The following is a 15,818-nucleotide window of genomic DNA, read 5'->3' as shown; positions in this document are numbered from 1 at the left end:
AGGTCAGTGATCACAGCCAATGGGAATGCTTTAATGCGTTGCCTTCTGCCTGTACGGACATACTCTAGTCTCCTCGCTGGTATCGCTTGCTGCTGCACTCTGTCGCTTGAATCGCATCGTGCCTGGTCTATTCGCGCGGTTATTATCCATGATTACAAGGGCGGTGCCATAATAATTTGGTAGCAAGTAATTTGGTAGCACTTACTAGTAGGTCATTCCACGCCAAGCACTTGTGTCTCAAAAGTATTACTGGCTGTGCTTTAGAATTCCAAGAGAAATGGTTGAAATCTCCTTTTAAGGAAAGTGGTGTCCTTTCCAAGTTAAGGGGGGAGGAGTGGTGTTGATTTTGTTCAGACATTGTTTTGGTGCAAAGTTCCTAAGGTCATAGTGAAGCTCTACAATATGACAGCTGAAGTGGCTGTTTGACTGCCAGGCAGTGCCCTCCTAGTGACGCAACACCTCGCGAATTGAAAGTCTATGATTATCAGGCTACTGTTTGACACCTCTGATGTGCTTTTTGTTCTCCTCCCTCCATCCTTCCCGTCTCCTAGGCACACGTTCTGGCAGTACCGTAAGGAGAACCCCAAGTCTGGCGTGGGGGACCCTCCGCCGGACGGGCAGCCGGGCTTCAACAGCGGGGTGATGCTGCTGGACCTGGAGGCCATGCGGGCGTCGGCGCTCTACAACCGGCTACTGGAGCCCGAGCGGGTGGCGCGCCTGGCGGAACAGTACCACTTCCGCGGTCACCTGGGCGACCAGGACTTCTTCACCATGATCGGCATGGAGCACCCGGAACTGTTCCACGTGCTGGCGTGCGGCTGGAACCGGCAGCTGTGCGTGTGGTGGCGTGACCACGGCTACGGGGAGGTCTTCCAGCTCTACTACCGCTGCCAGGGGCCCGTTTACATCTACCACGGCAACTGTAACACGCCCATACCGGAGGACTGAGTTGGATGGATGGATAAATGAATGGGCGCCAGAGGCAGAGGGCGTGAACAGACATTTTTTGGAGAAACTCAGGAGCTGATCTGTTGTAGCACTTAAAAGATTTAGAGGAGTGGATGTAGATGTGGATGTTGGTGTAGCGACGTCTAGAAATGCCATGCTGAAAGGAGTACAGAGGGAAGAAACCTTTTTTTTCTTTTTAAAAAGTCTGTGACGAATGGACTTGGATACCTTACAAAATGTTATTGACTTGGAAACATTTTTATTTTTTTTTCAAATTATGGCAACAATGCATCGCGACGCCGTCATGAAAAGGGCTGCTTTTTGATTACAGAAATTATGCCGTGAAAGTGCACAAAAGGGACTGCAGGGTCCATATAAATGATTTTCTAATGTAAAAACGTGTGGAAATATATAATCCACGAGTATATTGCCAGCAAGAGGTGTTTTGACATGGTCTACCACTGTTGAATGCTATAGTTGCTGACAAAAAAACTTTTTTGTGCTCATTTGACGTTTGAGCATGAGCATTTTTAGTTATTTCCTCATGTCTATTTGTCTTTGTTTCTGAATGTAATTGAGTGAGTATGATGGAGTGAAAATATCTGCGTTTACATCGGCACTTTTAATCAGACTAAATGTATAAAACTAATAAATATGCACCATATAAACTGTCAAATAATTACTTTAAATATAAGTGGCTTAAATATGAACCAATTTTATTATTAACTGATTATATTTAGATGATTTATCATTTAGAAGTTCATATGATAAACCGATTAAATGAGGAAACCCATGGAAACAGTTCATTTAAACCGATTATATTTAATCGACTTCAACGAAAAGTGCCCATGTAAATGTGGCTAATGACACCTCTAGAGAATATGTGGGACACCTTCAGTCTGTGGGCTTGTCTATTGCCATCATCTCTCCTCTGTTAGCCTACTGCATTATAGTAGTGCTTCCCAAAGATTTTTCAGCGGGGACCCCTTTTTGGACTTTGGATTTTCCTGACAAACTATTACTAACAATATTCATGGACCAAAAAAATGCCTTGGCAATTTTAGGTGAAAGTCGTGAAAATATTCTCAAGTCCAGCTGAAAAAGTTTGGGAACTACTGCCTTACCCTGTCTGAGCCATCCCATCAGTGTTACTGGTACCCCGCCCACAGCTAATGCTCTCAGGACCTGACCACTACAATAGCCTACCACAAGCAAACAGGCCAGTTTAAATGGGACGATTGTTACCTTTGTTTTGTCATCTGCGTGCATGTGTGTGCACTCACCCATTTATATTACATTACATTTCACTTAGCTGACGCTTGTATCCTAAGTGACTAACACGTATTCAGGGTATTGGTTGCAGTCCCTGAAGCAATGTGGGGTTTGTTGCCTTGTTCAAGGGCACTTCAGCCATGGCTGAAAGCGCTGGTAAGGTTGGGATTTGAACCGGCAACACTCTGATCATCGACCATGGCTGCCCCATTATGTTCAAGTGTGTCTCTTGTTTGTGTACATGTTTGAGTGTTTGTGTGTGTGTGTGCGTGCGTGTGTGCGTGTAGTGCGTGTTGGGGTAATGGGCTGCCAAGAGAAGAGAGGAGGAGCGGAATGCAGAGCAGGAAGGAGGAAGATAATACGAGTGGAGGAGCATAAGGAGAGATGTTGAAAGGACAGAAAAGGAGGTCATGGCGTATGGATGGTAAATTTTAAGTAATAACAGCAGAGCAGAGGCTGGCTATTGGGGAAAGAGGTGAGAGGTGTGAAGCCAAGCTGTGTTCTCTCCGCCCCCAGATAAGCACTCTGCCCTTTGATGTGCTGCCACTGGGTTGCTGGCAAACTCCCACACACCCACAACTCACATTATGCTGTTACATTCATGTTCTGTTGCTCAGCTCGCAGACTCTCTCTCTCTCTCTCTCTCTCTCTCTCTCTCTCTCTCTCTCTCTCTCTCTCTCTCTCTCTCTCTCTCTCTCTCTCTCTCTCTCTCTCTCTCTCTCTCTCCCATTGTCTTATTTTCTTTTTTTTCTTTTTCTTCATGCTTTCTTAATTTTCCTCTATTTTTCTCTAGTCTTGTGCCCCTCCCCTTATTGTTTTCTTCGCTTTATCTATATCTCTCTGTCTTCATGTCTATCTCATCCCTCTTTCCTTTATCCACCTCTTCATTTATTCCCTCTCTTCCTCTCCCTGTTGACTTACTGTATCTTTCTCCTTCTCGCGCTGACCTCTTTGACTCTGCGCCTCTTCCTTAAGCTGGTGAGTGTTATGCAGAGCAGTGTGGCAGTGCTGTGATTCGCTCAGCTGACTCCCCCATATCCTCTGCTGTGAGAGAAGAGAGGGGTCACCGGCTGGCTGTCTTATGAGAGTCGTGCTCACTCAAGTCTGACCTACTTTTGGGGAGTTTTCGTCTGCCAGCCAGCCAGCCAGCCAGCCTAGCCTTTGTGACTACTGTTACAGTCCCTCACATTTTCTTTCTTCTTTTCTCTCTCTCTCTCTCTCTCTCTCTCTCTCTCTCTCTCTCTCTCTCTCTCTCTCTCTCTCTCTCTCTCTCTCTCTCTCTCTCTCTCTCTCTGCTGTGTGCTTGCTCCCTCGCGGGGGCCCTGAATGGGATTAACCTGCTTCTCAATGTACGCCGATTTTGTGTGTGTGTGTGTGTCTGTGTGTGTGTGTGTGTGTGTGTGTGTGTGTGTGTGTGTGTGTGTGTGTGTGTGTGTGTGTGTGTGTGTGTGTGTGTGTGTGTGTGTGTGTGTGTGTGTGTGTGTGTGTGTGTGTGTGTGTGTGTGTGTGTGTGTGTGTGGAGGGGGTTTAATATTTGCTGATTGGCAGAGGCGTTAAGTGTGAAGGATTTCTGCCTGGAAACCTGGTAGCCTGGTGGCGTGCCAAACAGCCACTCTTCTCCCTGACACCTCTAGGAGGGGGGAGTCCTGGCAGCGTCTTCAGGGTGCTGGAGGAGGCGTGTGAGAGTCTTCCACACAGGGTCGACCGGCAGGGTCAGTTGTACCGGGCCCAGAGAGAGAGTGAGTCCAGAATTGGTTCCCCCTTAGATTTTATATATTGGAGAGAGGGGGTCCGATAAGCTTGTTTTGTCCCTGGCCTGGGAAAAGCTGTCAGCGGCCCTGTTTCCGTGGACTCACCCTGCTCTACTGTACCAGAGAGAGTAGAGAGAGAGAGGTTCCATTGGCCCATTGTTTCCGGATTCTATTATTTCAAGAGGGGGGGGGGAATCCCCCTTTAGGCAGACCTAGGCAGACCTAAGGACTGTTCTATTCAATGCTAGGAGTATTATTTATGACACGCCCCTTTAGGCAGACCGGAACCTGGTCATGTTAGGTGCCCATAGCAACCTTTGGCATATCTCTATATACTTAAAGAATCTCTGACTGTACTCTACTCCCCCTGACTCCTCTTGAGTGGATCAGACTCCTTATCAGATCAGCAGTCTAATATCGGGATGGGAGGCAGTGGCTCGCCCTGTCCATCACACTCCCTTTTGTCCAAATGGGCGGTCAAAACATTACATTACCGGTACATTACATTCAGCAGATGCTTTTACACGAAGTGACTTACAAATGCGGACATAAACATAGAGGATGTAGGAAAATACAACGTATAGATTGGCCAAGCAGCGGTAAAGCAGATGAGCAGGGTTGGTTGTTTTTTTGTATTTATGAAGAAAAACCTTTGTAGAAGAGAAGACTACTTGTGTTTCCTGAAGGTTGAAAGAGGTGACACTAGTCTTGTAGCCTCTGATGGCACCATTGAGGGACAATATGACTCATTTGTTGCCCGAGTGACCGGCACAGATTTGTATTCATAGCTTCTCATTGGTCCCTCTCTGGCGCATTGCAAAAGCAATATCGGAACACATATTCTTGTCTTTGGAGGATGCCTATAAAACGAACGGATAAAGCTGATGTCATTCATTTGTGAGATTTGTCGGAGTGCAAATGACTTCTATTGTTGAGATCATCCAATCATGTTATATGCAGTATCTCTACAGCATTGCTTGGCAATGAAGAGACTGAGACCTTTTTTCAAAGTCCTCGGGGGGACAAGTACTGTACGGTAGTCTGGAATGGCATTTGGTACACTGTCTGTCTGGGCCTGGCTATGACATTGGCATTGGCATGGCCACTGCAGGTCTGTCTGCCCACAGTAGTGTTCCTTCAATACCACAGACTGGGTCATCACTAGGCTTGGCTTCTGAATGGCGGGTCAGTTCTTGCACAGTTCTGGTTGAGAGGACCTTTTTTTGTTTTGTTGACTGACCATGAATATTTCCTTTAATTAGAGTGACTACTGGTGCTGTTTTTTCCTAGCTTTTCTGTACCATTTTCTTTTCTTTTTAAATCGCATGTACGTATTTCGTTTTTTAATCGTCCTATGGAGAAGTACCTTTATGCACTGTGATGTTAGTAATGCTGTGTGAGTTAGTGTCAGTTTAGCAGACCAAAAACGTTCCCAGCTCTGATCCCTATACGTGTTGAGGCACTGACATTTCAAAAAGAGATTTTCCATTTTGAACTTTTAAAAGTTCAATAAGCAGGACCATTGAAGTCTGAAGAAAAGGTTGCCTCAAGGTTTTCTCATAAAATCCAATCTATGAAGGTGAATCAATCCGAAGGGAAGGGGCAGGTGTGAAATATAAATATTATACATCTATTTAAATATTGATTTGTAATTTATTGAGTGTTTTGTCATCAATTGTTTTGTTTTCTAATAGCCTATGGATTATTTTTGTCCCCACATTCTCCCTCATGGAGACATTTCAGTCTCACGTGGGCCCTGGCTCGTGTGCATGATGACGTACTCTCAATCATCTTGATTACGCTCATACAATCTGTTTGTCCTTGACATAGTTTTTTCTAGTTATATCACCCATTGACACACATTTGACGAGTGCATTTGCCATAAACAAACCTGCCATTTCATTCCCCCCAGAATAGAACGCGGTGCTGAAGTGTTTATGTTGACGCTCCCGTATTTATGCCCTGACATCAAGTTGTTCATTTCATTTGTACTTCATTTGCCAACATTACGCTGAATAAATTGAATGTATTTGTTGGACATGGCTGGTGTCCTTTCGTGGTGTCTATTTATTCATATACTCCCATTTAAAATAATTGCCTTCACGTTCTGCTCTGCCCTCGTCATCCCCTCAATAGTTTGACATGGTAGCTTCCTCCCCCTCCTTACTCCATGTGCTAGATTTGATTTGAACACACTGCGTGCTTTTATGTTTTCTTTTGTGTTTTTCCTGTTGTTGAATGTCATTGCCACAAGTGTCTGCACATCAAAACAGATACAGTAGATTCTCTTGAGCCCACTGGAATCTTAGTTACTTGACCTAGTTCTCTCACTCTACCCTTTCCTGCCTCTCTCTTTGACACACGCTCACAATCTTGTTACAGAAATCCTCAAACCCCAATCGTTTTTCATATGACGAATCATTTCTTCACTTATTTTTTCCCCCTGGTGCTGTAAGTTGTTTGCAGGGAAATTGGTTTTCTCATCACGACCTGCTGAGATGACCCTTGCGTTTTTGAACATCAAGGCTGGATATCGACCCACCCCCACCCCCACCCACTCACTATGACGTGATGTGTAACCACTGTGTTCAATTAACATAACGGACATAAAGGAGAGTTCATAATTGGCTATGGATTTATTGCTTTCTAACAGCTGAAAAACTCTGCTCTCGATATGTGGGGCTGAAAAGATTAATGAATAATGACACTCATGGCCATGGGTGCTTCAGTAGAATATAATAGAATATCTTTTATTGGGTATTACAACGAGGACAGCGAAATTGAGCATTCCTTGTTGCTTCTGGTGAGGGTAGACACATATCAACTGTTACAGTATCTACACAGTGCTTGATGTAGCATATCACACTGTCTGTAAACACATCTAGATCTGGATGATCAAAAATGTCCCAACAGCTTGCTATCCTGTTTTTTATTTTATTTTTTATTTTTTTAAAGAACACAGTATTTACAGTATAATGGGCACGTAACACCTCCTGCTTTAATTACATCGGATCTGTTGCACATGTGTTTGTGCAGTCTTAGAGCCATGTGTCTCATTTCCACTGGATCAACAACCCCAAGCATCATTCTTGCCACAGATTGGCAGCCCACTGTCATGTGCGGTACGGTCGTGTCCATGCGGCACTGACTTGAAGCATCTGCTGCTTTTGGTCTTTGCCCAAAAAAAAACCAACCATGCAGAGATGAGCAGGGAAGCCTGCAGGATAGGGGACAAAGAGGTCAGTTGCCCCAAGCCCAGGGAGAGGTGGGCCCCAGAATTGGGTTCTCATTATGTATAGTATGTATTGGATAGGGGGCCCATTTAGATACATTTGTCCCTGGCCCGGAAAAAGCTGTCAGCGGCCCTGCAGATGGGTGCTGACAAGTGGCTTTGGAAAATGGCGATAATTAAATGTGCCTAACCACGAAAAAAAAACATGTAGTTAATCATTACCTGTAGATTCAGATAGTGCAGATTCTAAGCTTTCCAATGATTCCTACCTGTTATCTGGTGATATCGGATGAATTTGTGGCTTTTTGAATGTGTTCACTTCTTGCAGTAGAAAAAGAGAATTCAGCTCTGAAAGTTCATGTAGAAAAGATGTAAAGCTAACCATTTAACCAATACTGTTTTCTCAAGCGTTGAATAGTTTTTAAAAGACCTCAACTTGCAGATTCTGCAATAAAATAAAATAAATGAAAATACCGAAACAATGTGTGAAAATATTTGCTATTTCCTCAGTTTGGCCTGAGCTTACTTGTAGCCTGTTTTCTTGTGGCTAGTCACATATCATACAGAACTGAGAGCATACCGGTAAGTTATGATGATGATGATGTTTTTATTTAGATGACTTGTGCCATGAATGGGCATGAAGGGACAGCAGCATTAACTCTGCAGCGCAAACAGGTTGTGACTCTGTGTTCCCTGTTCCCTGTAGTGAGCTATGGTTGGTCTTTTCAGTGAAGAGTGTCAATGGCGCTTTTTACACTTACTGTAGCTGATGCTTTTATCCAAAGCGGCTTGCAGATACTTAAAGGGTATTGGTTACCGTCTGTGGAACAGTGTGGGGTTAGGTGCCTTGCTCAAAGGCTTGCACTTCAGTCAAGGATTGTACAGGTAGCTGTTAATACCTGCTGGGCATTGCTGCCTGTCGCACCTCTTGCGGTGCCCATGGGTCAGCGAGAGAAAATAAGACTTGTGACACAAACATCTTTATTGTATAAATTACTAGACAAACATAGGGAATACACATTCACATTCATCATGCATGCACAGGAGGTGCCTTCCTCAACCACCTTCGCAGGTAGCTGTAGCCCTACGCCAGAAGCAGATGTCGTCAGGTGGTGTCCAGCCTTCTCTTCGGTGTTTCGGCCCTGAACCACAACACCGCCAACTCAAGCTAGTGGGCCAACAGTGAGTGGCCAGGCTCACTGCCCATCTGCCCCTGGCGTACAGCTCACACCAACAATACATACGTTTCATACATTTGAACAAAAATGTTCAGTGAAAGTCTGATTTGCCTCTTCAGAGTTTTTGGGGCTGTCAGCTCAATTGCTCTCATATGGAAGGAACGTTTTGTACCAATTGTTCCACTTAGAGCACTATGATGACCAAATAAACAAGTTTGTGTTCCTACTCTTTACTTTTGGAGATCATGTGTTCAAATGACTACAGAGATTTGAGAGTGATCTTCGTTTAGCAAAGAGGACAACACATTACAAACAACAGCATGGGTTTCAGTTTTATTCTTGTCAACAGGACCTTTTTCAGGGGGGCTGTTGGAATGTAGGTCAACCTAGAGGAACAGTCTTGTGTTTTGATTTCACGGCCTCTTATAGTGAGTTATGACCCAGCAGCATATTCTCTCTGTCTCTGTCTCTGTCTCTGTCTGTCTGTCTGTCTGTCTGTCTGTCTGTCTGTCTGTCTGTCTCTCTCTCTATCTCTCTCTCTCTCTCTCTCTCTCTCTCACTCTCTCTCTCTCGTTTTCTCGTTCTCTCTCTCGCTCTCTCTCTCTCTCTCTCTCTCTCTCTCTCTCTCAATTACCAGTCGTGGCGTCACTTGATCGAGCCCCCTCCAACAAAAGCGCTTATAGGATTTAATCTAATCACTGCTGCAGCGTCACCCATGACATTTTAAGTATGGGCCGCTGACGTGCTTCTTCAGAGATGTAAGTAATTCACCTGCCACCTCACCTCATACCCCCCTCCGCATCCATCCCTAACCTGCACCCCCACCCCCCCCCCCCCCACCACACCCCACCCTGCTGCTCTGACTGGGCCACAGCCTCCTGTGTGGACTTTGATAAAGGTACTTTGTGTGTCTCTTTTTGTTCAGTGAGAGGTGGTCCTCCACAGGGGACGTGACTACTCTTGGGCAGCTGTGTGTGTGAGAGAGAGAGATAGAGGGAGAGATTTGCAGGTGTCACAGGCTTCGACCCAGATAACTGAAGCTCTGTTGGCCTATTTCTTGCGCACAACCCCACCCCACCCCACCCCACTCCACCCCCAGCTCTCTCTTTCAACATTGCACCTATGCGCTCTCATCTCCACGGCATCATCTTCCATTAACGGCATTCACCACTCTAACAGCGTAATAAGCATTCAGGAGCTTTTCCTTTCTTCACAAATAAAGGGAAGGGTAGAGTGCCGTGCCATTAAATGTTCAGAGAACTATAAAAAAAACAGCATGAATGAATACATATGAATGGTGAGGCAAATCTATGAGAGCTATAGATTTGAAATATCCGGTGAGTCACTATAGAAAGGGTTCTATATTATCAGAGGAGATCGGTCTGGGTAAAATTAAAGGCTTACCATCACACCCTCTGGCTTGCTATCTTCCTGCTTTGCGATCTGCTATGGATATTTTTGTCACAGTGATTTGTAATCCAAGAAAAAGATTCAAAGTCAAAGATTAAATTAGGTATCATATGCCTGGTTAGTTACTCACTGCTCCTTGGAAGGAATACAAGCTTTCTAATGACCTACATTAGTTGATCTGTATTACTCATCTTGTTCCCATTCCCATACGGCAACACTCATAATACTTCATGATGTATTATATCGGCAGTTATAAATATACATACATGTAGCTCATAATGTCTTATACAAGGGCGTTGTATGGTTGTATGGTTACATGAAGCATCAAGCCAGTACTTGAAACAGGAGACCATAATGTCTTACATTGGTCCATTTGCTACCATGGCTCAGTGGTCTTCATTCTGGAAGTGTTCTAGTCCAAGGCCTCATCATCATATGACTGTCTGAAGAGAGCTCTTGATGACATGGCTCAATGAGTGCTGAAGTGTTATCATGTCCTGTGAACAGGGAAGCTGACAGTGTGTAGGGTGGTGTGGGGACCGATTTGGGTCCTCATTATATTATATGTGTTCAAATGACTTTTCCTGGGCCCAGCATAAGCTGTCAGCAGCCTGCTGGTCATGAGTCCATGACTGCTGAAGTGTTGTCCTGTCCTGTGAATCCTGATTCACACGTGAGAGAACAATGAATGACTTGCAGCACGTGACTCGTGACTCCACAATAGAAAACGAATAATTTTCACTCCAAATTATTCACAGATTTGGATAGATTTAGACAGCTGCTGTAAATGGAAGTCCCATGCATGTGCAGTGGCCATTTTGTACAAAAAAACCCTGCAGACGACCGAAATTGAGCCGACACTCTCTGGCACACGAGCCAGCCGTGAGTTGGGGTTAATGTGAGGGTTGAGCTGCCTGTTTGATCAGCACCACCAGGGCCAATTAGAGTTTTGTCCGGGACAAATCCAATACATAAAAAATACATTACAATGTAACGGGACCCAGTTCTGCCCACCCCCTCTCCCTGGGCGGGACCCAGTTCTGCCCACCCCCTCTCCCTGGGCGGGACCCAATTCTGCCCACCCCCTCTCCCTGGGCGGGACCCAATTCTGCCCACCCCCTCTCCCCGGGCAGGACCCAATTCTGCCCCCCCCATCTCCCCGGGCCCTTGTCGACTTCCCTGCACATTGCACATGTGAATGTGTTCAGCCTGGCTGCACTCAGAGTCTGGATGCATAATGACAATGATCCTCATGATCACTATCACAATGTATTAGCATCAGTTGCCAGCAGCATGCCTCCCTCTCCTTGCCCAGGGGTATTCCAGGCCAAACAGCTATAAACCCAGAGAAAAACACATTACAATGTGCCCTTGTAAAAGCAATTATGCATGTCAAATGCCGCACAGTTGAGAGATCCCTTTGGACAGTGGCCAGATGGAAAGAAAGTGAGGCATTGTGCCCCTGAAATTCAATTTCCAAGCAATGTGCTGGTGTAATCAAATTAAACTCACTCAGCTGCTTTATAGAATATTGGTGTAAAAGCATCATCTTCCCTCATTATTACTTCTTGCCTGCAAAGTGCAAAAAGAGACACACAGACTTTTGTGCAATCGCACAGGCTCCCCTCAGGCAACTCCCCTGAACAGACAAGTGTAGGGTTTGAGATATTTTTTTTTGCATGGGGGGAGAAAGCCTTATATGTAATGTTAAGGCAGGAAGCGTTTTCACATCCCAAAGGGCTAGGACAAATCTCTTAAACTACTTACAGAGTCCTGAACTATCTTGAGTTTTTTTCTCTTTTTTTTGCTTTTGGATAATAAAGAAAAACGATTATTCCATTCAGACTACAGCAAGAAACAGCCTTTGTGCGTCTTTTTCTGTCTTCCTTTGCTGTGCTTTTCTGTTTCCCCCCTGCTGACTGTTTGGATAGAGGTGATTATCAAAATCGAGCCGTTTGAACTCGAACACACACACACACGTGACGTGCCCCTAATTTTCACCGAGGTGACGCCGGAATAGGAATTGATGGCTGTCACGGTGCACGGGAGGTTTTGTTGGCTTTGTTGGAGGAGACAAGAGAGAGAACAGTTTGCAGGGCCTTAAGAGGCCTTTCCGACCATTACAATCGCAGCAGGAAGCCCACGGCCCCGATTCATGGCAACGTTGACGCCACTTGCCACCTGACCAGGAAACAGCTCCCTGCTTGGCCAAGGCAGGAGGAAACTTCTGGAGGCAGGTAGGGAAGCCGACAGGGGAGAACAAAGGGGCCAGTTGTCCCAGGCCCAGGGAGAGGAGGGGCCCAGATGACTGTACAGAGGACTTTCTCCCTGGCCTGCCCAAAGCTGGACAAAGTAAAAGGCAGTATTGGAGCTTACCCTCTTACCCTCCGAAGTGGAACAGCACTTAAGGTTATGATCAAAATAGAGGAAAACCTCAAAGCCTCAAAGTATAGTTCTGTCCTACTGTCCCTCTCTTTTTAAAGTGGTTCTGCTTTGAAAGCTACTTAAGTATGTACATTGGAAAATCCTATGTTCAGTAAAAGTGCAAAAAATAAGCAAAAATAACAGACATGAGACGGTCTCTGAGCTCATGCTCAAAATACATACAACTAACAGGGTATGTTGTTTTCACTCCTCTTGTTCTGAACATAAATTGAAAAGCAATACTGATAAGTGTTTTGTTTTTGGGATGAGAATGTTATTATATTCCAGGGCAGTCCTCTGCTTAAGCATCATTATTCATTTGCATAAAGTACAGCAGAGGTCAGTTTACAGCTGCCTTGCTGATCTACATCACCCTTGCCATATCTCAAGTTGGGATTCCCAATTGAAAAGAATGTTCTGGAATGTTCTGCTCCACCCGCCTGCATGTATTTTGAGTGATGCAGGAATAGGTATTTGTTTCATGCATACATAACTTAATACCTTGATGGCAAATGTCCCCAGCTGCTTCCAAAGAAGGCAGTAGGCCTCTGGCAGAATGGTCAGACACATCATGAGCTTCATGAATCTTTGCCAACTATGTAGATTTCATCTGTGAAGGTGGAATGTTAGTGAGGAGACAACGCAGATCAGGCTTACGTCTTAAGACTTCAGTGCAGGAAAAAAAGGCCAGTCAAAATATGAAACAGAGAAAACCATTTATTTGATCACTGCTCATAAAAAAAGTTTCTGTCAGATGTTCTGGTCCATAATACCTGTCTGTGTCTGGTTTGGTCTGGTCCATAATACCTGTCTGTGTGCTCAGAGGATGTTACATCTGATTAATTCTCCAATTCTTCTTTTATGAATTTCTGAAAATCTCTTGTCAGGACTTTGTGCTTCTAGTATATCCAAAAGTGGTGATGGAAGAGGATTTGCAAAAAAAAAAAAACACTACTGGAAAAAATTGTTACAAAAGTTATTTTGTAATACAATGTCTCATAACGTTATTGATTTACAAAGCATCACAATATACACAGTTTTCCTCATTCTGCAGGTATCTACAGGTTGATATAATGTAGGTTTAATATTCAGGTCAGTATGACAAGTCTGTCATGACCTGTGTTCCGTCTTATCCAAAAAAAAAAAAGATGTGGTCCAAAAATGGATGCAGACAGATAGATGTGCTCTTGAGACAGCAGCGTCATGGTATATATAAGCTGGCCAAAAGAAAAAGCTCCCTGTTGCTATAGATGGGGGTGGAAAAGGCCTTGGACATCAGATGCCCGTCTCCCCGCTGTGCTAGGCAGGTTAATCTGCTGCCACGCGAGGAAATTGGGTTAGGAGAACCTGGTGTTCATCGCGTATAACACAAGCTGGTGACGACAGATAGAAACTTGGGGTGCAGTTGGATGATATAGTTTTGATACTTTTTGGGTTCCATGGGAAATGAGCTGTCTGTCAGAGAGACACAATAGGCCTAGATCAAAAAACCCACGTGGAGAACTTGAATTGAACTCAGACACTGAAACTCTCTGGACAATACAACACAATACAATTCAATACAATACAATACAATACAATATCAGACAGTAGTCAGAGACATGTTGCTCTGGCTCCTGGCAACCAGATGTGTAGAATTTCACATGAAAGTAGGCCTACAGTTTCTTTGAAGGCCTACTCTTGGTGTTCTTAGTTGTCCTTCTCAAACAAAGATCTCATTAAGCTGTTTCTCAGAATTTTTCCCCTAAAGGAGTTTTAGAAGAAACTAAGATTTCGTTCCAGAAAACAGTGCAGCACAGCAGCGCTGAGAACGTATTTGGTCTTAATGTGTTATGATTTGCCCGAGAAGATAATACAAGTTTACAGTACTCATATAAACAAGTATGTTTGATAGATGAAGATAAGAGTATAGTAAGAGGGAAAAATCCATTCCCAGGTTTCATTAAGACAAAGTTGTGTGTGTGTGTGTGTGTGTGTGTGTGTGTGTGTGTGTGTGTGTGTGTGTGTGTGTGTGTGTGTGTGTGTGTGTGTGTGTGTGTGTGTGTGTGTGTGTGTGTGTGTGTGTGTGTGTGTGTGTGTGTGTGTGTGTGTGTGTGTGTGTGTGTTCTTCCCAATAACCCAGTGCTCTGTTAAGGAAATGGCTTGAGTAGAGTAAATAGGAGAAAAGCCATTGCATTACATTACATAGCTGATGCTTTTATCCAATGCAACTTACAGGGTTTTAGTTACAGTCCCTGGAGCAATAAGGGGTTTCTTACCTTGCTCAAGGGATTTTCATGGATGGAGGGAGAGGTAAGGGTGGGATTCAAACCTGCAACCCTCTGATCTTATTCCGCTAACCATTATGCCACGGCTGCCCCAATAAGTAATCAGTAATAACTGAGAGGCCTGAGATTATGAATACCTCTCTTGAGGCATTGCTGCCTGTCGCACCTCCTCCGGTGCCCATGCTGACCCATGGGCACCGGAGGAGGTGCGACAGGCAGCAATGCCCAGCAGATATTAACAGCTACCTGTACAATCTAGAGAGGCCTGAGATTATAAATACCTCTCTTGAGAGAGGCCTGTGCTTTCTCACCTGCTACTTCACTGTCCGTGCTGCTCGTGCTGTCACTCATGTGAAGTTTGTCAGTTTACTCATGAGCAGTGTTTTTGGGGCTGGGATTTCCTCCACTGCAGTGCAGTTATATATGAGTCATTCATATTTTTGTACTTTTGGGCTAAATGTAGAAAGTAGTTCAGTGCTATTATTGAGAAGCAAAGTCATATAATCTTTCTGTCGCTCTGTCTGCCCATCTGTCCATCTGTCTGTCTCTCTGTGTCTGTCTGTCTCTCTGTCCGTCCGTCTGTGCTGTCTCTATCTTTATCTCTCTTTATCTGTCACTCCACTGTCCATGTACCTCAGCTTCCTGCTCGTCCCGTGCCACCCACAGGGCTTTCAACTTTTCCGTCGCCACTCTTCACCAGGTATAATTAACACCTGAGATCACCACAGTCGCTTCAGAGCACTTTGGTCAGAAGGCCTCTCTCTCTCTCTCTCTCTCCCTCCAAGCAGGTGTCTCTTATTTTTGGTGGTATGAGTCAGTGATGAAATAGGCTGCAGCATGTGGGAGGCCGAACTTCTGCACCCTGGCTTTTCTTGAGTTTTGTGACACGACAGGTTTAATTATAATTGTGAATGACTGGTAATCAACAATCTGGGCCAATCTGCCCTAGCCTACTGTCCTACTTTTAGTTGTCAGCAACAACGAGCACCAGGGTGAAAGGGTGGAGGGTGCAGGAGAGAAGCACTGTTGAAAGTGGATTTGTGAAGTGATTTGAAAAAAAAAATCTTCCACAAACAAATTCTAAAAAATGAGACTGGCTGTGGTAAGTGTATTTGTAAGTTTCATGTACTGCATGAATGTTGGCTCTTTGTTAGCTGCTTGACTCCCGAAGCAATCCATCCTTAATTATAAAACACAACCATGGGATCCAATGAACACACAGATTTTATATTTTTTAAACGTTATTTTTATACATGTTAAAGTTCCGATATGTCTCCTCCTTTCCTGTTATCTATATCCTGGCTTAATACCCTATAATGTCTAGCCTGGGCGAATA

At 44.5% G+C, this 15,818-nt stretch overlaps 1 protein-coding gene across 2 annotated transcripts in view; it reads left to right on the top strand.

Annotated features, from left to right (window-relative positions):
* xxylt1 (xyloside xylosyltransferase 1) overlaps positions 1 to 2,928 on the top strand; it is a 46,148-nt gene extending 43,220 nt beyond the window's left edge. For both annotated transcript variants that reach the window (XM_063200877.1, XM_063200876.1), the window contains one exon: positions 552 to 2,928. In XM_063200877.1, coding sequence (XP_063056947.1) covers positions 552 to 948 — 397 coding nt within the window. In that variant the 3' untranslated portion in view covers positions 949 to 2,928. The remainder of the gene's footprint in view (positions 1 to 551) is intronic.
* Positions 2,929 to 15,818: the final 12,890 nt, after the last annotated feature.

The sequence above is a fragment of the Engraulis encrasicolus genome, chromosome 6 (assembly GCF_034702125.1).
Source record: "Engraulis encrasicolus isolate BLACKSEA-1 chromosome 6, IST_EnEncr_1.0, whole genome shotgun sequence".
NCBI classification, from domain to species: Eukaryota; Metazoa; Chordata; class Actinopteri; order Clupeiformes; family Engraulidae; genus Engraulis; species Engraulis encrasicolus.
Note: the sequence above shows the minus strand (reverse complement) of the source record. Positions and strands in the feature narration are given on the sequence as shown.